Genomic DNA, 22,844 nt, shown 5'->3' on the forward strand with positions numbered 1-22,844 from the left:
AGAGGCAGCTGGTAACATTCAAGCCCACAGGTGTTTGATTCCAATGCCTGTGTCCCGGAAAGTAAATGGTAGAGCCATGATCTGAATATATGTGGAACCAGGATTTGAATAGGAAACAGACGATTATAGACACGAGAAAAATAAACACACTTGCAAGATAGCAATCATTCAGTGAAAGCCCATTGTCAAAATATCTCAGAGCTCTTCCCCCTTCTGTTACATAAACGGCGTACGATGAAAGCATGCTCCAAATAGGTAAGCAGAGTAGGCATTTTAAGACGACTGTTTTGTGTTCTTTTGATACAAAAGGAGAAGAACGGAAACCACGAGTCACAAATATGATCTGTAACGTGTTGGAAATAATCAGGTTGGTTTCCCCAGGAAATAACAGAGCTCAAGGAATAAGGAAGCTGAAAGAGACGTGAGCAAAACTCAAGCAGATGTAGGCACAGCAGCTAGGCTCCTCGTTAGGAAAACACCAAGACAGGGATGAGCAGGCTTCTGGGAAGCTCTGTATGCAGGTTTCAAACGGAATCGAGGGGAGTAAAAATAACAGTCAGGACACAGGAGCAGCACTAAAGAGGACGCAGAGGAAAACATTGGGATTCTTCTCCTTCGCCAGACCACTGACACCTGCTTTTCCATTTTATCTTTATTTATTTGTTAAAGAAATCGAACTATGGGACAGCACAGAATACGGTGCAGTTTGGAGGACAGACGTCAAGAACAATATAAAACTACAGTCTGGATCACCTTGACTAAATCGATCGTCCGAAAAAAATATTATACCACACAGTTAACTGTTTTCAAGAGATATAAAACATCATTTAAATTTCTGTTAGGGGAAAAGCATCAATGTCTTTTTTTTTTTTAATTCACCCTTTCGTTTGTTTGTTTTTGTAAAGCGTTCATTTGTTGTTGGTTTTGTTTTTGTCTTTTTTTTTGTTTTTTTTTTTTTAAGGATTTTACTTATTTATCTGACACAGAGAGAGGGAGAGGGCACATGCAGGCCGAGCAGCAGGTCTAGGGAGAGGGAGAAGCAGGCTGTCCGCTGAGGAGGGACCCCGATCCCAACCCTGGACCCGGGATCAGGACCTGAGCTAAAGGCAGACACTTCACCGCCTGCACCCCCCATGTGCCCTGAAAAACATCCATTTTGTTGCCATCGTTACATGCACAACCCAGTATTCTCTGAATGTCTTTGATCGTTGTATCGCCATAATTAAATTTGAACATTTAGTTAAATTGATTTAAGAGCAGCAATGGTTGATTCCATTCCATTCCCACAGTGGGGGATACAATTTATTAATGAAACATAAGCCGAAAGAATACTCACAATACACATTCCTCCCTAATCAGACACACAATTCTCCCTTTATTTTTTCACTAGTAACCATTTCAGTAGACTGTTTTGTCCTGATACGCTGCAGTCAGTGCGTATTAGGTACTAGAGACAAGTCCCAAGGAGAGCAGAGTGCCTAGAACTAAGCCGTTCACTTCAACCTCCGACTCTTCCTGAAATCGTTTCAGTGGCAACAAGATGCTCAAGCTAAAAATTAGGGAAACTTTTATGACTTAGTCTTTTTTTTTAACCTCCGATCCAAACTCAACTCTGTTCCCAAGTTTAGAAAGTTCTTTCTCCCAAGCAATCTTTCAAGTCTATTCACTCTTCTTTCCCTTCTTGCTTGTCCAGTCAAGCTCTCGCACCCATGAGCCCTATGCAGCTGGCTGACCGAGTCTCTGCCTTCTGTGGGACGCTGACCCCACCGTCCAAGGTCTTCAGAGAACAGAGGTGGTGAAGGTGTCCTTCCCATTTTGATTAATCACCGATAGAGGGCCATCTCCCACTCACAGTCCACCCACGTTCCCTGAAGTGCCCCCCACTTCACCTGGTCCACATCTTCCTGATGCTTTCTTCTTCCCTCGACTCCCCGGGGACATTTCCACAGGCCAGTCTCCTTCAGGAATCCTTGATCCCTGCACATGTAAACTGCAACTCAGCATTCAAATCTCAGTTTAAACACGATTACCTCATGGTTGCCTCCTTGAAGCTTCCTTCCTGCCCTAGAGTATCCCATGCCCCGTGGACTAGGTGCGGGTGTGCGCAGAGTGCCCCTTATCTCCAGCGTCGGGACGCTGAGAAACCACAAAAGCAATCACTTGTTTCATGATTTGTCTGCCATCTAGACCAGAAGAACCAGAATCAAGTTGTTTTGGCCACAATTAGATCCCCCGGTGTCCACTTTAGTGTCTAGTTTCCAGTGGTCAGTGTTGATAACAACGAAGAAGACGATGACAGGGAGTAACAAGTGCAGGGTGATCGCATGGCAAGTGGCCATCCTGGCTGTGATTCTTCGCACTCACAGCAAGGCTGCAGTACTTGCACTGTGACCGTCTGCATTTTATAGATAAGGGATGTACATATGCAGAAGCCACTTAAATTGCTCGAAATCACGACTTTAGTGATGGAAGCGAATAACACTGGACTCTGGGTGTTTTGCGGGCAAAGGTTGTCTTCTTCAGTAATGTTCATACCGAGTTTTGTTGAATATTGCAGGCAATGTGGAAGAAGCTGTTTTTTATGAGTCTGAGTTTCTATACCTGGAATTTTAGGTATTGGATTCTTATTTTATTGGATTTCTGAGGTTTCAATCTTATGGTAGAATTCTAATGCTTTCATCTCTGCTTCCTTAAGAATTCTAAATGTGGTATTTCCTTGGATAATTATGAAACCCACAATAGACAATAAGTCTGGGTATTCGGGGATTTTTAGATCAACGTCCTCCTAATTTTTAAATTAATTTAGTGACACTATTTCACAGTTAATACCCTGCTCTAATATTCGTCATATATATTTTAAAAATTAGACAAAAACATCTCCCTAAATATAAGGAAGCTTCTCAGGCTACTTCTTATCTAAAGTGGGTTAGCGTCCAACAGCCTTGCTTCATTTTGTACTTTCTCTGCCCCTTTCAGCCCAAACTAATATAATCTTTTAAATATCTTCATGTATCAAATAATGTACTCCATTAAACGGAAGACACATCCCCACGTCTTTTTCCAAAGTCTGTCTAAGCCTTGGGTGCTTTGTGAGGCTGCTGTGATGCGAATCCCTCAGCCGTCATAGGAGTTCCAATGTCTTAACACGGAGGGTGTGTGAGGCCTTCACAGTTCTTCGGTGAAGAACCTAATCAGACCTTTTGTCTGATTGACAAAGAATTTCCTAGCACCATCTGAATTTGATTTCTTACACTTTAATGTTCTTTTGCTAGGAGAGACGGAGAAAAGAGAGTTATAGTCTCAAATCCAGCAAATGCTGGCTTATCAAGTTCCTCTAAATTCTGCTCAAAAACGTAGAGACTTCTTTGCTGCACCTCTTCTCCTACTCCATCCCGGCCATGGAAAGAAGCCCGCCCTTCCCGCACGCAGCCCCCTGGAGTGCTCCTCTGCCACACTCAGGAGTCCAGGGGGTTCCCTTGCGTTTTTCACACGGCTGTGGACAACAGTATCTGTCAAACTTCCCAGCACCTCGTAACAGGATTCTCTGTTCATCCTCCAGGAATATTTTCCTCACCGTATTCCAAGCGTTTGGAAACAGTTTCCCCAAGGTTTTGCCGGCTTCCTACCAACCGCTCCGATCTGCCACCGGGTTTAAAGCCACTGGCAAAGGCCCGGGTCCTCCTCACAGCGACACTCTACTTCTGGGACCAATTCAGCTCTGACTACAGGTGTCTCGCCAACGACTGCAAAACTCTGTGGCCTCAAGCCAGAGCCAGGTGATGACGGTCTCCAACAGTCCTGTCACCAGGTACATAGGCCAAGCACTGCAAGGATGGCTCATTCTCAGCCCCATGGCATCTATGGCCTCAGAGGGAAACCCTGAAAGGGCTGTGGGCCGGGTCAGCTGTTGCCAACTGAGAACTGGCCATGTCCACTGTTACAGGATCTTTCTGTGGGACGTTTCCGCATGGTTTCTCCAGGAAGGCAGGCTAGGGAAATCACTTTCCTCTGAAGGTCAGGGCTTCATAAGCAATAGATCCAATAGGTCATGGTAGAAACTACAAGGATTCCTGACCTTGCGCATCTAACCTCAAGCTCCAACCGATGCTTTTATTTCCCGTCCCTAAAGTGTTAGAGTAGCTCCTGCCTTGGGACCATGTCATTTCCTGTTTCCTATGCCTGATGGGCTATTCTTATGGATCTCTTCCTGGGTAGCTCTTTATCTCGTTCACGTCTCTGCTCAGACCCATCACTGCAGTGACTGTCCTGACATAGCTACCTCCTACATCAGCCACCCAGAATCCACTTTTAATGAAATGGTGGGTGTGCAGTGCAGAGATCAAAGGAACCAGAGAACCCTCCTTTGCATATGCTGAGATACTGCAGCTACTTATGGCTCACTTTTTTTTCCTGACATTTTTTCTCTCTTGAATCTTTGTGATTTTATGAAAAGCAAAGTTATTCAAAATCTAATTCATATCCATCTCTTTTCTTGTTTTTCAACTATAGGTCTGGAGAATGTATGATTTTAAACAGAAGAAATAAGTTAGGATCCAGGCTTTAAAAAGTTCAGACCGGAGAGCAGAATGGACAGTCTTAGAATCCTTAACCCTTCTCCCATCAACTGTATCAATCATCCCTAATCATCGTCCCATGATGTTTTACCTCCATGCCCTGAGTAACACCAGCAATAAATGGAGGACAGAGAAAATGTCCAGTATAAAATGGTACAAATGCTTCTTCATTTTTTATTCATTCAAAAAGTATCTCATACCCTCATTTCTCATAAGAACAACAGAACACCAATGAAATTGTAAGCTTAGGAATTTTTTGTTAGATATGGGGAGAAAGTTCCGACTTCAATGGTTGTAAGAGAGTGAAATGTGTTGGGTTGTCATAGCAGATGCAAAAGAAATTATTAGAAAGCAAGGCCTGGATTGGCTTGGATGAACTCTCCCTCTAGGCAGTGAGGGAAACTAGAAATTTGATTGTAGTCTTGTCCCAGTCTTAGAAGTGTGTGGTCCAAATCGCAAGGGAACATCAAGTTTCATCACTTCCAGTACAATTTAGAAGCAAGTTAATTTCACACGCATTTTTTTCTCAGTAAGGAAAATGTTTCTACAGAATCTAACTCATGGGAATCTTACTAGAATCTATTATGCAGTGAAAAAAAGCAATACAGAAATATCTTTTTGCCACTGCTGGACTGAAAAAGCAGAGGCAAGGCTGGTAACTCACACAACTCATTAAGGAAGAGGACCCAGAAGCCCCATTCTCAGGCTAACAAAATAAAAGTCTTGAATCTCTTCCTGCGAAGATAAAATTACTTTATTGGAGCAAAAATACTTGCAATGAAAATGGAACGAAGAAACTCTGGCCATAAAGGGAGGCTGGAAATAAAATTTGCTGAATGATACCATAACATGCCCACCACACATATGCCACCCTGGAAGAGATGAGAGGACCCCACAGAGCTGGGCATTTTTACTTCCAGAAAAAAGCAGCCGCTCTTACTTAGCATGTAAAAAGCTTTAAGATTTGTTTCTAATATCTAAGCTATCTGATATGCGTCCTGGTTGTTCATATTTCCAAGATATGTAGCAGTCATTTCTTTAGATTTCAAATATTCACTTTCCAATAATTTATGAAAAGCTGTCTACAATGTATTTTGCACTTTCTGCCTTAGAATGTGGTATGCAAGAAGCATAATTTGTCCTCACTATTAAGATAGAAGGAAAATTATTATTGCCATATTACTTTACATTCACTTGATTATTGGTGAATTTAAATCACTCATTAAATATATATATTTAATTCCATTTATACATATACACATTCACTATACATACACACGCACACATATACACACACCTCGGCACATCAGAGTATAACTGCTAAAGAGTAGAGACAAAGAAAATAATTAAATGTAACCAGAAAGAGGCTCAATCTCTTCCAATGAGTCATAATAAGACCAAAATCTGAGTTGTATATAGAAACAATGAATGTTATAAAATATAGCAACTTCAAAGTATTGGAAGAAAATAACTGGCCAACCTAAAATTCTATATACAGCAAAAATATTCTCCAAAAACGGAGATGACACAAATATGTCTTCACACAGATGTACATACACCCCTGAGAGAATTTGTCAGTAGCCGATACACCTAAAAAAAATAATAAAGGAGGTTATTTGGGCACAAGTAAATAGATCCCAGATGAGAAAATGGGAAGAGAGAAATAAATACAGAGAAATGAGAAGGACATTTATGTAACTAAATCCAAATGAATGTTGACTTTACAAACTAATATCATGTGCTCTCGAAAATGCATAATAAAATCAAGAACAAAATAAAAATACTATAAAATATAGATATATATAGAATGTACATGTTCTAGTGTCTTTTGGTTGTTTGGTATGTGGTTAAAAAGTCACTAATTTATGGGGCGCCTGGGCAGCTGCCTTGGCTTAAGTCATGATCCGGGGGTCCTCGGATCCAGCCTTGCGTTGGGCTCCCTGAGCATCAGGGAGTATGCTCTCCTTCTGCCTCTCCCTGCCTGTGCACGCTCTCTCTCTCTCTCTCTCTCAAATAAATAAATGAAATCTTTAAAAAGTTACTAATTTATACTATACTTAGATACATCAAAGATGTATATTGTAATCTCCTAGATAATCACTAAATTTAACAATGAAGTGATTTTTAACTAAAGGTTAATAGAAGGAAAAATGGGGGGGAAATTTTTTTTAAATACTTGATTAATGAAGCCAGAGATGAAAGGAAAGAAACAAATGACAGGTGGAAAACTAAAAGCAATTTTTAGAGTATTTAAGAAAACGTAGCCTAGTGATTAAGATGTGTTCTGGATACTTGTTTCAATCTCATCTCCTTCGTTACTTGTAACCTTTGGAAAAGTCAAGGGACTGCTCTAGTAACCTCTCCATCTGCTTGACTTAAATATTAGTACTTGGTCGTGGCGTTTTTGTGAACAATAAATGAACTCACTGACATAAAACGTGGACATAGATCTTGTCACCAGGTCAGAAGAGGTCACCAAGAGGACCAGCTGGGTCCGGGCAGACATATGCCCCTCACACTCTCTCATCTTTGGAACAGGCTTCGGCACATTTTTAGCCTCTTCTTTGAAAATGCAAGGACTTTAGAATATTTTAAATCTATTTATCAAGATTTAAACAAAATTGTTGTCATGTACCACATACAGAGAGGTACGTAACATGTAGACACACCTATGTGTGTACTATACATAATACAGTAAATGGCCACAGTTATGTATACATAATGTACATATGTACATATATGTAACATTTATTAAACTCTACAAAATATCATTATTCCATACAGTCACTATTCATTTACATATTTCTATATGCCCACTTACTTCTGTCCATTGCTCTACTTCACTCCTGTATTTCAAAGTTGCCCTAGGATCTTTTTACCTTCTTCCTGCATCATAATCTTTACTATTTCCTACAGAGCATTGGCTGATGACAGATGTTCCCAACTTAGGTTTGTCTGTTGAATGTCTTTATTATCATTCTGGAGGATTTTTTTTATTGGACATAGAGTTTTAGTTTGGCACTTAAATCATTTCATTACTTTGAATATCATTCCGTTATATCTTGACTTCTAATTGCTCTTGAAAAATTAGATGCCATGCTTGTTCTATTTTCCTGCTGCTTTGAAGACTTTATATGTCTTAGCAGTTATACCCTGATGAATCTAGATAAGTCTTTTTTATTTATAACTCATCATTCTTTGTGTTAGAAGGGCTTCTTGAACTTGTATGTTGATGTCTTTCACTAATTTTAGAGTTTTGTAGCTATTAGGTCTTGAAATATTGGTTTGTTCTATTCTGTTATTTATTTTCTTTCATCAGCACAATTCCACTTATGCTAGATCTTCTCAGTGTATTTCCTATGTCTTTTATATTGCTTTCTATACTTTTTACTATGTTGGTGCATTACAGACAGTTTCTTCTGACCTATCATCACAGTAATTTCCTTAAAATATATTTTTAAATCCATACATTAAGTACTTAATTTTGCTTATTATATTATTTTCTTTAAATTTGTATTTTGTTGGGGAGCTGACGTGTCCCAGTCAGTTAAGCATCTGACTTTGGCTCAGGTCATGATCTCAGAGTCCTGGGATCAAGCCCTGCATCAGGCTCCCCTCTCAGTAGGGAGTCTTCTTGTCCTTCTACTACTCCCCCGGCATGTGCTCTCTCTCCCTCAAATAAGTAAATTTTTTAAAATCTTTAATAAAAAAATTAAAAATGAATTTGAATTTTGTTTTTCTTTTCACAGTTTCAAGTTCTCTGTCAAAGTTTTAATTTCTTTCTGTTTAATTCCTTGAATGGGCTCACCATAGTTATTTTAAAGTCTGTGTTAATGCCATTACCTCTTTTTCTTATTGGTGTATTTCTATATTCTATTGTTCCTCTTGGTTTTAAGTCATGGTGATTGCCTCCCATTTTTTACTAAAATCATATACACAAGCATCATATATGAAATGTTATGGAAATAACTTGAGGCCTAGGATGACATTAACTTCCCCTAGAGAGGAAGTACTTTTGCTAGCTTCTCTGTTAGTACTCTCTGATCTTTTCCTAAGGTTACTTAAAAAATATGGACTGGAAGGCAGCCCGGGTGGCTCAGCGGTTTAGCACCACCTTCAGTCCAGGGCCTGATCCTGGAGACCCGGGATCCAGTCCCACGTCCAGCTCCCTGCGTGGACCCTGCTTCTCCCTCTGCCTCTCTCTCTCTCTCTCTCTCTCTGTCTCTCATGAATAAATAAAAAAAATATCTTTTAAAAAAATATGGACTGGCTGTTCTAACTTGAAAACTTACAAAGAAGTTCGACTATTTTATTTAGTTCATTTTGCAAAAACCAAAAACAATTTTAAAAACCCTGATATTTTAGGATACTCTTAATTTCATCCATTTAACAATTTATTATTCTTAAATAAGTTATTGTTAGATCCGTGGAGCCAGGAAAGCTAATAATCATAGATCACTTAGATCCCTTTATAGGAATTAAAATGACTTGATGCTGGGCTTAGGTTTCTTGATGGACTTTTCTAATTTTGGTTCAACCTCATTCTAGGATGTAGACTTTCAAATTCTAACCTAAAGGTGGGAAATTTGCCAATGCTATTCCCTCTATTAAATTCTGACACCATTTCTTCCTACAGTCCTGTAGGACTATTTACAGCTCTGTTCAGGGCACGTGGGTAGCTCAGTCAGTTAAGCATCTGCCTTTGGCACAGGTCAGGATCCCACGGTCCTAGGGGAGTCTGCTTCTCCTTCTCCCTCTGCCCTTCTCCCTTGCTTCTGCTCTCTCACTCACTCAACTCCTCTCAAATAAACAAAATTTTAAAATCTAAAAAAATCATTTAAAAAAAAAGAAATAAAGCTCTGTTCAGCTCTCACCCTCTGCGATCTCTCAGAATTGGCAGATGTCCCTGCACTGTGACCTGTTGTCCAAATGTCAGGATCACTTCTCTCAGTTTATTCCTGAATCTCTGTTTCATTACTCTTCACTACCTTGATAATTTCCTGTTTCTTCTAGCAATTTTGTCCCCTTTTCTAGATGATCTAGGTGTTCTGTATTTCTTTACCTGTCATTAACCAGAATCACTTCTCTATGACCTTTTTCTAGAGGTTACTCAACAGAAGTATGAGTTGCTTGTTCTGATTTAGTACTTACGTATGACAAAGAACTGCTCCACAATTTTATATAATTCATTTTCGCAAAGAACTTAACATTTCAGGATACCTTTTATTCACCTACTCAATAGTCATTTGTTGAGGATTTACTTGGCATAAGCACATGTACACAGAGCAGATCATAATGAAAAGACACAAAAGTTTCCTACCTTTTAGCATTTACTTTCTCATTGGTATAAGAAATAAACATAAATATTACAATTTCAGGTTATAAGAAGTGGTATCGAGGGAATAAACAACAAGTTGTTATAGAAATGGAAATGGTAAGCTGAAACTTAAAGAATCAGAAAGCGTTCCCTGTGCAGAGCGTGAGGTAGTTATTAGTAGGAGTGGAAATTTGAGAGGAACACAGAGTCAGGATCACGCAGAACCTTGTGGATTGTAGTAACAACTCGTTTTTGTTCTACAACTGTTTTTCATAAAATACGAGATGAGTTCTGGTGCTGAGTTCTACAACTAAGTTAACTGCCATCACACTTCGACCCAGTGACGCAAAGCTCTCAGGCTACCAAACTGGTAAGAGGACCTGAACTACCAAGATAGTTGGTGACTAGATTGTTTCTACTGACGATTTACCCCATAAAATGTTGTGGGAGCAATGTGGGAAATTGCTACTCTCAAATTAATGATGACCCAGAAGGAGAAATTGGTTAGTGAAGAGGAAGTGACAAGAGGCTTGGAGACAGGAAGCCATGAAAGTAACAGCAAAAGAAAATTCTGGGCACATTCAGCCAACTTCCATTACATTTTGGAAGTTGAGAATACTGTATTAAAGCAGGGCTGAGGGATCCCTGGGTGGCGCAGCGGTTTAGCGCCTGCCTTTGGCCCAGGGCGCGATCCTGGAGACCCGGGATCAAATCCCACATCGGGCTCCCGGTGCGTGGAGCCTGCTCCTCCCTCTGCCTGTGTCTCTGCCTCTCTCTCTCTCTCTCTCTCTCTCTCTGTGACTATCATAAATAAATAAATAATTTAAAAAAAAATAAATAAATAAAGCAGGGCTGAGTGTGAGGTCTCCCTCACGGTGGCACACGAGGACAGGGGCAGGCAGTCTCCCAGGGCCCCGAGGACCAGCCCCAGCAGCGGTGGGGAGTGTCAGCCCTCTCCCACCTTGGCCGTGTCACCACTGACATGCATGGAGACCTCTCATCCAACTTCCGTCGTCTGAGTTCGTGTGACCCCAGGACGCATGCACCTGTCTGCCACCTTCCGGAGGTCAGAGGTCGATGCTATGGAAGACAGGCCATGACCCCATGCCCTCCGGTGCCCCCAGCAGCTTGCTGCTGGAGGCTCTTCCTTCCTCACGCCCATGGGAACGTGTGCACCCTGAGAGATGGTGGGGCTGACGCTCCCCGAGACCCCTAATCCTGCCTCCTAACCTTTACTTTTACATCGGCCTATGAAATCTGGTTGCTTAAGACTGTTTATCTCACCTCACGCTCGTTCAGTGCAGACTTTCTGACATGGCCCCACGTCTTTTCTTGCCATACTTCTACAATTCTAGGAGATTTCAGTGTGCACATAAATTAAAAAAAAAAAAAATTACGTCCTGATTCTGAACTCCTCAGAGGCCGCCCGCCTCGCCGTCTGCTCCCGAGCACTGCCCGCCCCGAGACTGCTCCAGCCTCCGTGTCCTGCGTGGCAGACATCGTGGGCCAGTTCTCAGTCCTCTGCTGACTCGCACCACCCTGCCCCCGCAGGGCCCACGAACCACCTGCGGCCCGTCTTGGAATTCACCGTCCTTCCCACTACGAGGCCTTCCTCCCGACGCCATCAGCAGCAGCACCTGCCGGCCCGGCCCCACAGTGGGAAGCCCGGCTGACCCGCGCCCGCCGTGGCCGCCATGGCCTTCGTGGTGTCCGTCGCCGTGTCCATGGTGGTGTCCATCGCGGTGTCCGTCGGCGTGTCTGCCGCGGCCCTGAAGGCCCCTCACCTGTCCTGTGCGGCCCTGCGGCTGCCCGCAACCCCGCCGCCCCGGCTCCCCTCTCGCCATCCGCCGACCTAAGCCTCTGCTTCATACCCGACCCCGAGACGGGTTCTCCCCGCAAACCCCGCATCCCTCCTCCCTGGGTGGCTCATCCACATTGACCCACACGGACAGAAGCTTGTTCCTACCGCGCCCCCGGGGGCTCCATGGCAGAGCGTTGCCTGCAGCCCAGCGCGTGACCCCGGGTCCCGGCATCGAGGCCCGCGGCGGGCTCCCGGCGTAGGGCCTGCGTCTCGGCCTCTCTCTGCGTCTCTCAGGAAATCAACACATAAAATCTTAAATTTAAAAAACATAAATAAATAAAATAAAAGAGCCCATGTCCTCGACCCTCAGCTTTCCCAGAGCAGGAGGACTTAAGGGGCTCGCCTGCACCGCGCTTGGGCCTCCGGCGGACGACGACCCGAGCCAAGGCCGCCGGCTGCTCGCTGAGGAGACCAGTCGCCAGCCGCACGCTTCCGGCCGAGCTTCCGGTCCCTGCCGAGTTTCCGGTTCCGGCCGAGCGTCGGGCTCGCCGAGGCCCACTCTTCCTTGCGTTTCGGAAACGGGAAGCGCGACAGCTTCGTGTAAAAGTAGGAGCGAGGCGGAGGCGGCGGCGGGTCCCCCGTTTCCCAGCGGCGGATTTCTCCCCCAAAACCGCGCGTCCCTTCAGGGTCTGTCAGAACGGCGCCCCGACGCGGGTGCGGCCGGATCACCTCAGGGCCCCGCAGGGGCGCATCCCAGGCCCGAACTCGCACCCAGCGGCGAGGATGAAGGTTCCCACGCCGGCGGCCTGGGTGATGCTGGCGTTGCTGACCCCGACGTCCTTCCGTCTTCACCACCGGGCCCGCGCCCCCAGGGCAACCCCTGGAGCCCGGCTCTTGCCCTTGGGGGCGGCCCCCGTTCCGTCCCACACCGCCCGCCTGGTCGCGCCCGCCACGCAGCCCTGACCCTTCGCCGGCGACGTGCGACTCGGGGCCCGCCGGGTCAGCGGGGTCTGTGCTCGGGCCGCGCCGGGCGGCTCGGGGATGCGACCTCGGGGCTGCGACCTCGGGGCTGCGACGTCAGGGCTGCATCGTGGGGCTGCGACCTCGGGGCTGTGACCTGCAGGCTGCGACCTCGGGCTGCGACCTGAGGGCAGTGACCTCGGGGCTGTGACCTCCGGGCTGCAACCTCGGGGCTGTGACGTCAGGGCTGCAACGTGGGGCTGTGACCCCCGGGCTGTGACCTCATGGCGTCCGCGGAAACCTCCCCCCGGCCCACTCGTGTCCACTCCCTGCCCCGAAAATAAGTAAATGGATCTTGAACGGTGTAAGACACAAACGGGCGAGGAAAGCACTGGACGTGGATTTTCATGACTCCAGTAATTCTTGGAACAAGCTCACACTTTAACAAATGTCAGTTCTTCCTGCACCGATCATAAATGTGATAGCACAGAAAGGGAAAATATGGACACAGAAGACATTGGATTTGGTCCCGGCCCAGATGTACCCGGAGGCCGAGGGGATACATCTCTGGTTACACCAGGCAACAATTATGTGCTGAGTGTTTACGTGCCAGACGCACAGCCTGGGACTGAACCGCTCACGAGAGCGGAGCAACGTCGATCGCAAGGCCTTCTGCCCGCTGGCGGCGCAGTGACTCGAGGAGGGACACGGCGCTCCCACGATGGCGCGTGAAGCCTGCAGTGTGCTTTGCACTGTTCATGACCTTCGGAAGTGCAACAGTGCTCCTGAACGACACGGAGGTCCACGGGGAGGCCGCGGTGGGAGAGGCCCCGGGTCATCTCCACCCTTTTCCTGGGCCTGCCCCGCCTGGGGCCGCTCCGTGAGGCTGCACCCCTATGGCACCGTCCCCCCACCCCCATCCTGGGGCCTCACGCTGACGGCTCCCACCCCCTTCTCCCCCTGCCCCAGTACTGGGGCCTCACCCGGATGGCACCCCACCACACACTCCACCCCCATCCTGGGGCCGCTCCCAGACGGCTGCACCGACTGCACCCCCGCCCCTCCCCTCACTCGGTGGCACAGGCACAGACACACCTCAGGCACACCCCCCCTCCAGCACCGTGGTTTACGGGGCGCCCATCACTTCGCCTCCTTAGCAGCTGCTAACTTCTTCAGCTGCACCTCCTGGGACCCATGAGGCTTCGTGAGAACAGAAAGCGTGTTTCATTCTACTCGACCCTCGGGGCCTCAGAAAACTGCTTTCTCCTCCGTCTCAGTAGAAACTCTCAAAAGTTCCCTTTTCCACTTCGGGTGACCTACACCTGTTAGGATCCACCTCAACTCCCTCACACAGGCACACACCCCTCAAGGGTGTGAGGTTCACACTGGCGCCTCCGCTTCCAACCCTGGGAAGGTCAAAATAAAAGCAGGCCTGCCCTTTTGGAATGAGGCCAGAGGGATCATGGATTCTCTTCTGGTTCTTACAGCAATAGGACCAAACATAAATGATCATCTCTACAGATTATCTTGCCTTATTTATTAGAGTCCTTGGGGAAACAGAATGAATGAATTTTTTTCAACAAGAAAATTATAGGATATTTCATCTAAGATGGTGATAAATAAACCGATTGCCGGAACTGATACAATATCATGAGTAACTGTTGCAAGAGGGTAAAATAAATGTCCTGCAGAGCTCTGACTTTATATGACAGTTCAACTTCACTGATCTTTAATTAAGTATAATTTTTGGATTCTGTGTAGCACTCATTCCATCACATCACTTCCTTCCACCCAACTGAGATCATGCAGACTTCTTGTGCCTCCTTCCTTTAATGTCTCTAAAGAATCTTATAAGCTGTGGGCCATGTTTACTAAATCTCCTGAGTATTTGACAAAACATTTTTAATATCCTTGCTTTATTCAAATCCTAATTAAGGATTTGCTATACTCACCATATTTATATTAAAAATAACCCCAAAACTTAGCAGCCTAAAGCAACCATTTTACTTTGCTCACAAAGTTATGGGTCAATTAACCTCAACCTGAAATTTAAAAAAAATTATATATATATATGTGTGTGTGTGTGTGTGTGTGTGTGTGTATAAAAGCGCAACTGGGTGGTTCCCACGTGGAGTCCGTCATGTGAATATGGTGAGATGTTAGCTGGGGCTGGAATCACTCAAGATGACTGCCCCACGCGGCCGACAGCCACACCCAGCTGTCCGCCCAGAGCTCACCTGGCGTTGCCCAGGGCACCCCGCGCGGCCCCCCGGGTCTGGCAGTCTCACAGGCTCTGCCTTCTCAGTCGCGGCTCAAGTCTTGCCACAAGCAGTGAGGACAGTGTGGCTTGTTCTTGCCTAGTCTGAGAAGCCACAGGCCATTGCTGCAGCCACAAGGTGTTGTTATAATCCAGGCACTAGTGTCACCCGGAGAAGACACACACCCTGCCCCTTGATGGGAGGTCAAGTTTGCCAGGTGAAAGTAAGTACCTTACGAGATGACACACTGCTCCGGTCACCCTTGGGAAACACAATTTCTTATGGACTCGAGGCAACGGACAGTCTTAGTATACACACTGAAGGTGCTAGGAACACGGCCTTACATCTCGGGTCCGAAAGTAGTCTTCCACCTGGATCCTCTTCCCATTAATTCCATTAACACCAAATTTTCTTACTGATCGCTGTTGCAACCTGTCACCTTGCTACATGCTTTGAAGGGAAAGACCTGGTAGCTCTAATATAAGAACTTGATTTTCCTGCATGGGCTCTGATGAAGGAAGAGAACTGACCTCTCTCTAAAAGAATGGTTCTTGGGGCGCCTGGGTGGCTCCATCAGCAAAGTGTCTGCCTTCGGTTTGGGTCACAGTCCTCGGGCCCTGAGACTGAGCCCCGCGTTGGGCTCCCAGCTCGGTGGGGAGTCTGCTTCTCCCTCTGCCGCTCGCTCTCTCTCTCAAATAAATAAATAAAATCTTTAAAAATAAATAAAGGAATGGTTCTTACGATTGCCATTTGGGATTAATCAGGGTTCTCCTATACGAATCTCCTCAATGACTAGATAAGTTTGCTACTTTCTGAGGCGACAGTGATTTCCTTGAATTGCAGTCACCTGTTCCACACTGGCTTTCTCATCATCTGAAATTCCCAGGAACCTCAACATACAGTTGTAAAGGTAAGACTCTTTTCATTTATATCTAAACTTACTCAGCCATAGCTCAGAAATCTCATCCTAACTTGATGAAAAGAATACTCAACACACAACAGAGACCATGATTGTTTTCTCCTTGCATAAAATTAGTCACCAGATAGGTATTTTTTTATTCAAATCTTTCCAAATAACTGCCTTGCTTAGATATCCAAAAGCTACACAAATAAGCTTACACAGGTTACTGATGAAATCTGAAAATGTGTATCCACTAATATATGTTTATAACTATATGATCAAACCTCTAAAATTTTTACTGTTTCAGCTTTTTTTACAGAACGCTTGAAATGCCATCTCAATAATACCTTAACAAATCCTGTGATTTTGGAAGGATGAATTATTACTGCCTCCCTGAGATGACTCATCCAGTGTCTCCTTTATACCTGTTACAACAGTTGTGAACTAGGGGTGTGAACTGTGGGGAGGGAGGTGAGCTTTTACGAGGTTGGTTGGGCGAAGAGTTTGAACTTCTCTTAAAGGTATGGGATGCCAAGACAGGACTGAGATCATGGAAGGGCATTCTAGAAAGATCATTCTAGTAGCAATGTGTAGGATGGGTTAAAGCAGGATGGGGGCAGAGCTGATGCGGGGAGAGTACACCCAAAAGCTGGTAAGCGCTTGGGCGAAGGAACAGGCATTGAGAACAGTGAAGGGATGGATTCAGAAGTAAGAAACCAAAGGCCCTGAGACAAAGTGAATATACAGAGTATGAGAAAAATCCAGACTATCTGAGAGCCTTGGAAATTGCATGGAATATGCTGCACAGTAAATACAGCTGACCCTTGAGCAATGTGGGTTTGATCTGTGCAGGTCCATCTACACTGGAAATCTTTTTTTTTTTTTTATAAACACAGTACTGAAAATGATTTTAATAACATTCTCTTTCCTCTAGCTTACTTTAAGAATGTATGTAACAGTATGTAACATAGAAAATACGTGTTAGTCGGCTATGTTATTGGTAAGGGTTCTGGTCAACAGTAAGCTATATTATCTATATTATGCTCTAGTTGCTCCATCATTAAAATGTATATTTTAAAATGTATATTCTTTCTTAATTAAAATGTAGCTCAAAATTCCTAAACAGTATCCCTTCTAATAACATGTGAGTTTTCAAAAAAACCATAATGTTTCAAAACATTATTTTATAAGAATTGAGACACTAGGGGATCCCTGGGTGGCTCAGCGGTTTGACGCCTGCCTTTGGCCCAGGGCGCGATCCTGGAGTCCCGGGATCGAGTCCCATGTCGGGCTCCCTGCATGGAGCCTGCTTGCAATTCTATTCCACAAATAAAGAACTTTTAAAGATCTAGACAATGATGAAATATACTTAACTACAAAATTCATGTAACATCAATAAAACAATTTCATATTTAATATTTTAAAGTTAATCAAGATATTTTAGACTCTTGAAGAGTGTTATGCATAGAATTTCAAAAGTCCGGTGTTTTTTTTCAAAAGTCAATTATTATATTGTGGTTGTTTGAAAATGTAACTACATAATTAAATGCTCTTCTATTAAACTGAATACTAAATAATACATTTTATTATACCAAAATCAAAGAATGCAGACAATAAGGCAAATGCAGAATAATTTATTGTGCCACCAATTATAATTTAATAAAATACACAAATAACATATTGAATATGTATTTTCTAACTCTACATTGAAATAGCAGCATAAAATAATAAGAAATTAACTATTCCTAAACTCCTAAATAGAGAACTTTTTGCAAACACATATGAATATTTATATTAAGAGGATGGAGGCTTATTTAAGAGTATGCTGTGACATCAACATGTTAACTCCCAGAAGAATCTTCCCTTTTTTCACAGTATGACAGCCTATACATTTTCTGATTATATTCACAAGAAAATAGGACCTAACAACATAAGAACAGATTTGTTATGAATAAATAAAAACTTATCAGTGAAAAATAGTACATACCTATCGAGCACCCACAGAATTAAGTCATTTCAATATGAGTACAATTTGTAAGCTTTAAAATGACTATCACTGGATAATTTTTTCCAAGAAAAAGAATGTGATCCAAAAATGGTATTACAGATTTATTTCTGCCAAAATGTCTTCCAGCATATTGTTTTAATTACTATATCCTAATTGGAAAAAAAAAAACTCCAAGCAATAAAGAATTTAGCTAGCAAAAATAGCACTACAGTGTTCGTAACATGTTCTTTCTGATACTTTAATAGTGAGTTTTAGTATCTCCTCAAATCTTGAAAAAGTACTACTTTGAATTTATTGTGTTCACACATATCCTATATCTGATGTTCCTAATGGTATTGATGAATAAAATTATATGCCAAAGTCACATTCTACAAAGTATATATTTTCATTTTTAACAATTTCTTTTGCTTAACGCCATTCCTTTCTAATTTATGTTATCTTAATATCTTAATATATAACATTTAAAATTATGAACTTGGAAACAACTCTGGAAAGTTATCTCTTTTCTTCATATTTCCAAGGAGAAGTGAGGAGAAGTGAAGAATTTAGAAAGGAATGATTACATCTAACCACTAAATAATATCTATTTAGAAGGAAATGTTTTAGTTACTTAGTATAACAAAAAGAGATGTTTAGAATAATGTATGTTCATTTTAGGAAACAAACCTTTTACATTTTATTAAGAATTACTAAATTATTCCTTAGTCCATCCATGTGATAAAGCACTTTTTGAGATCTCTATTTAAAAATGTAAGAAAAAAATAAAAATTAAAATTAAAATGTAAGAAAATATTTCCCCTCTCATTTCATATCATTTCTAGTTAAACAGTAATTCTGTGTAGGTAATAAGGACTGCAGTTAAAAATAGAATAAAAGAACAAACAGAGCTGATCACTTGAAAAATTACATTGTGCTCTATTGGACAAACAACAGCACATGATTTAGGAGAATCTACAAGACAAGTCAGTGTCTAAGTAGCATTTTAGGTGTAAGCCTCCATCATTCTAAATATTTATATTACAGAAAACATCTACACTGCATGGAAAATTGCTCTTGCATGTCCTTTAACTCCTCTAACATTTTCATGTGTTTGAAACAAGCTGAACTATTGTAAGTCTTACAGGTTTGGGGCCCAATTCCAGTTCATTAAATTGAGAATGGTGGCGATCCTATTTTGGGGGAATGGGTAGCAAAAAAACAATGGACAAGTGACTTGCTTACTTTATAGAAGCTTTCATATAGTTTAATACAGATGTAACTTTCCTACAAAGGCTAATTTTAAAAATGACCTTTAAAATATATTCAAGATAAATAATAAATCCTCAAGATAGAGCTTTACAAACTTAGACAGGAAGCACTCAGACATGCACCTGCAAATACACATTCCCCCTTCTTCATCTCTCTCTGATTTCTCTTTCCAGACTCAACCTTTTTGAGAAAAACAAAAAACAAACAAATGAAAAAAGAAGTCCTAGAAAAACATATTCCAGGGTTTGACCTTATTTTACATTCAATTCATCTCTCCTTTAAAATGCTTAGTGCTGAAGACACACTCATTTTGAAAAAACTAAATCCCCCACGGAGTACGTACAATATTAACAAAATCTTCATCATTTACTATCCCTATACTTAGACCTTCATAGTAATCCTCAAATTCACCATAGGACACTTCATCAGACTTGCTGCAGGCACCTTTTAATGTTTCTAGGAAAGATAATTTGATTTCTTCCTCTGTGGAATGGCCTGTAAGATAGTACCGACTGTGAAACAATCTCCTTAAAATACCAGTAAAATGACTGATGACAATAAAGAAATACTAAATCACCTTATGGAATCTTTTCAACCATTTCAAATCTTATGTCAAACTATCCTCTAATTTATTTAAACATTTTCTTGCATTAATCAGAATTTAATGGTGATGACTTTTACACACATTTGAGGCATCTTTTAAGCTTCTGACCAGATGTGTCCTATACATATAAGCAAAACAACAGTCACTACTGTAGATATTCTTATATTTCTTAATGTTTAAGAGGACTCGGCTTTATTCCCATTAGAAATGAGGAAAGAAGAAAACAAATAATTTCAAATATTTATAGGCTATTAACGCAGTAATGTAATGTGTGAAAAAACATCCCTATCTACATTCAGGCATTACTTATTTTATGGATCAGTTACTCATAACTGCAGCTAGAAAATATTACTGTGAACAGGATTCAGAGGCCTATGAAAATCTTTGCCAGAAGAATTGTCACTGGATTAAATCGTTCTATTTTAATCTGTAACATTAAGTAGGCTATTTTTACTAGGTTATACTAAATATGATTAATTTCATTCTATAAGATGCTACTGAGAGTCACATATGTAAAAAATAATTATAATTCTTCAGTTCATTATTTAAAGAGAGAACATGACTACTAAGCAAACTAAGTCAGAGAAAGACAAACACCCTATGACTTCATTCATTATGTGGAATTTAAGAAACAAAACAGATGAATGTAGGGGAAGGAAAAGAAAAGTAAAATAAGATGAAAACAGAGAGGGAGGCAACCCATAAGAGACTCAAAATGAGGGTTTCTTGGAGGGAAGTGGGGGGTGACTGGGTGACCAGCTGAAGGAGCCACGTGATGGCACCTTGGATGTTGTACGCAACTCAGGAGTCAGTGATCTGTCCTGAAACTAATGTTATATGTTAACTAACTTCAATTTCAATAAGTAAGTAAATAAATAATAAATGAAATCTAAGAAAACCATTCCTTTGACAATGATTCCTAACCCTGCGTATCCCTGAGATGATGGACGCTGCAGTCTCCATCCACGGATTGGGACTGAAAACCACTCCTAAAAAGAATACTCTACAGAGTTTAACTTAGGAGAAGCAGGTCGATTTTAGTAAATCAGGAAAAATATATTAAACCTGGAAATTTTAGCACCATGGTGCTTCGTTAAAAAGCTTTTGTTGATAAAAATAAATAAATAAATAAATAAATAAATAAATAAATAAATAAATAAACAAACAAACAAACCTGGAATGTTTATATCCTTAGAATTTCCCTCTCACAGCTGCTTAAATTTAACTACTATAAAGTTATAAAAAAAAGAAAGAGGGAACATAAAATATCTGATTCAGTCTTTTAATTCATTTGATTTTTTTTTAAGATTTTTATTTGACAGAGAGAGAGAGCGTGCACAAGCAGGGCGAGGGAGAGAAGCAGGGGAGCTGGAGCCTGATGTGGGTCCCTCCCAGGACCCCAGGATAGTGACTCAACCGAAAGCAGATGCCTAACTGACTGAGTCATCCAGGGGCCCCCTCATTTGATTTTTTTTTTTTTAATTCAGAAAGAGAACAATAAGCTATTTAGGTAGCTTGGATTATATTTGATCAGTTAAAGGAAAGGAACAATCTTGGGTGCGACCCTCCTCACACAGATCTACTCCCAGGATCCTAGCACAGAACAGGAAAAGACTCTCATTAAGGTTTTGTTAAAAGGAATTAAAAGATGAAAGGAAGCTACAGAATATGATAGATGATACTCAAAGAAAGTAGAGACACATATATAAAGGCAAAGAGGGTAAGAAAAATTTAAATGACCCTCTAAATCATTTTGAAGTCATGTTGCATTTTGAAATAACAAACTTAAATTGGGAATACCACCCTAATAGTCTAATGGGATGGGCAAAAACAGGATAAGAGTTGGATCTTTTCCAAAAACCAGAGGTTCTCTCCTGGACTTAGATAATAACTCATTGTATGGGGATCCCTGGGGGCTCAGCGGGTGAGCACCTGCCTTCGGCCAAGGCGTGACCCTAGGGTCCCGGGATTGAGTCCCGCATCGGGCTCCCTGTGTGGGGCCTGCTTCTCCCTCTGCCTGTGTCTCTGCCTCTCTCTCTGTGTCTCTCATGAATAAATAAAATCTTTAATAAAAAAGAACTCATTGTAAAGTGCCTTTCAAACTAAAAAACGCTTCAGACAAGATGTTTGCTGTCTTTTAAAACATGCATGCAAAAATAGAGAATAAGTGATGATTCTATTTATTAAAAAAAGACTGAATAAACAAGGACTGACTACTTACTTTCTGCAGAAATAGTAATATAGAACAATAGAGTAGATTTGTTATTGAGTGTTAGTCAAGGATTAAAATTAATCAAGATCTGATCTATATAAAAATATAGACCTGTTGGCAGAAGAGATCTCCTCCTCTCTTTACCATCCATACTTTTGAACAAATGAGTTTTAACACTATTTTTGTAATGAAAACATTTTTAATTTAAATTTGTGTTTCAAATGCTCAAGAATTTTAGACCTCCTCTGTATCCCCACCCAAGAAATACGTATCTTTTACCATTTGTAATTAACCTTTCTTTCTCTCCTCTTAGATACCATGAAGTGTTTAATAAACAATGTTAAATTTCTAATATCTTTACACAGAAATACATTTGAGGTATCTCATTCCTATTAAAGCTGAAAATACTTTTTTAATAAATTATTTAAGCAAGGTAAAAAGAAAGTATTTCCTACAGTTAAATTATACAACAAAAGCCTTAATTTGAAATTAATTATAAATAATCTAGGGACACCTAGGTGGTTTAGTTGGTTGAGCGTCCAAGTCTAGATTTCAGTTCAGGTCACAGGCTCAGGGTCGTAAGATCAAGCCCTGCATTGGGCTCTGTGCTCCGTGGGAAGTCTGCTTCTCTCCCTCTCTCCCTCCCTCTCCATCGGCCCCACCTCCTGCTCACACACACACTCTCTCTCCTTCTCAAATAAATAAATAAATAAATCTTTTTAAAAAATTATAAATAATCTATATTCCAGAGGTGGGTATGTGAATATATTATAACTTGTAATTATAGATAATAATAATTTTTAAATTTTAAAAAACTGTAATTGGTTCCTCTTTTTCAGAGTGTTTATGTCTGCTAGCTTCTCTTCCTTAATGTGAATGTGAAGATGAGGTATGGAATTTCTCAAGCTAATGAAGGCTTCTCCAACAAGAACAAAACCCTCACCAACAATTCAATGACATC

General features: G+C 41.8%; 1 protein-coding gene across 23 annotated transcripts in view; it reads right to left on the reverse strand.

The window, feature by feature from the left end:
- Positions 1-17,429: 17,429 nt before the first annotated feature.
- The window catches only part of CAPS2 (calcyphosine 2), an 84,399-nt gene continuing 78,984 nt past the window's right edge, over positions 17,430-22,844 (reverse strand). For 20 of the 23 annotated variants that reach the window (XM_077913872.1, XM_077913873.1, XM_077913879.1 and 17 more), the window contains one exon: positions 17,430-19,562. In XM_077913872.1, the coding sequence (XP_077769998.1) occupies positions 19,387-19,562 (176 nt within the window). In that variant the 3' untranslated portion in view covers positions 17,430-19,386. Of the gene's footprint in view, positions 20,661-22,844 lie in introns of all 23 variants that reach the window. The other 3 variants (XM_077913892.1, XM_077913889.1, XM_077913886.1) reach the window with 2 other exon arrangements.

Source organism: Canis aureus, chromosome 11 (assembly GCF_053574225.1).
Source record: "Canis aureus isolate CA01 chromosome 11, VMU_Caureus_v.1.0, whole genome shotgun sequence".
NCBI lineage: Eukaryota > Metazoa > Chordata > Mammalia > Carnivora > Canidae > Canis > Canis aureus.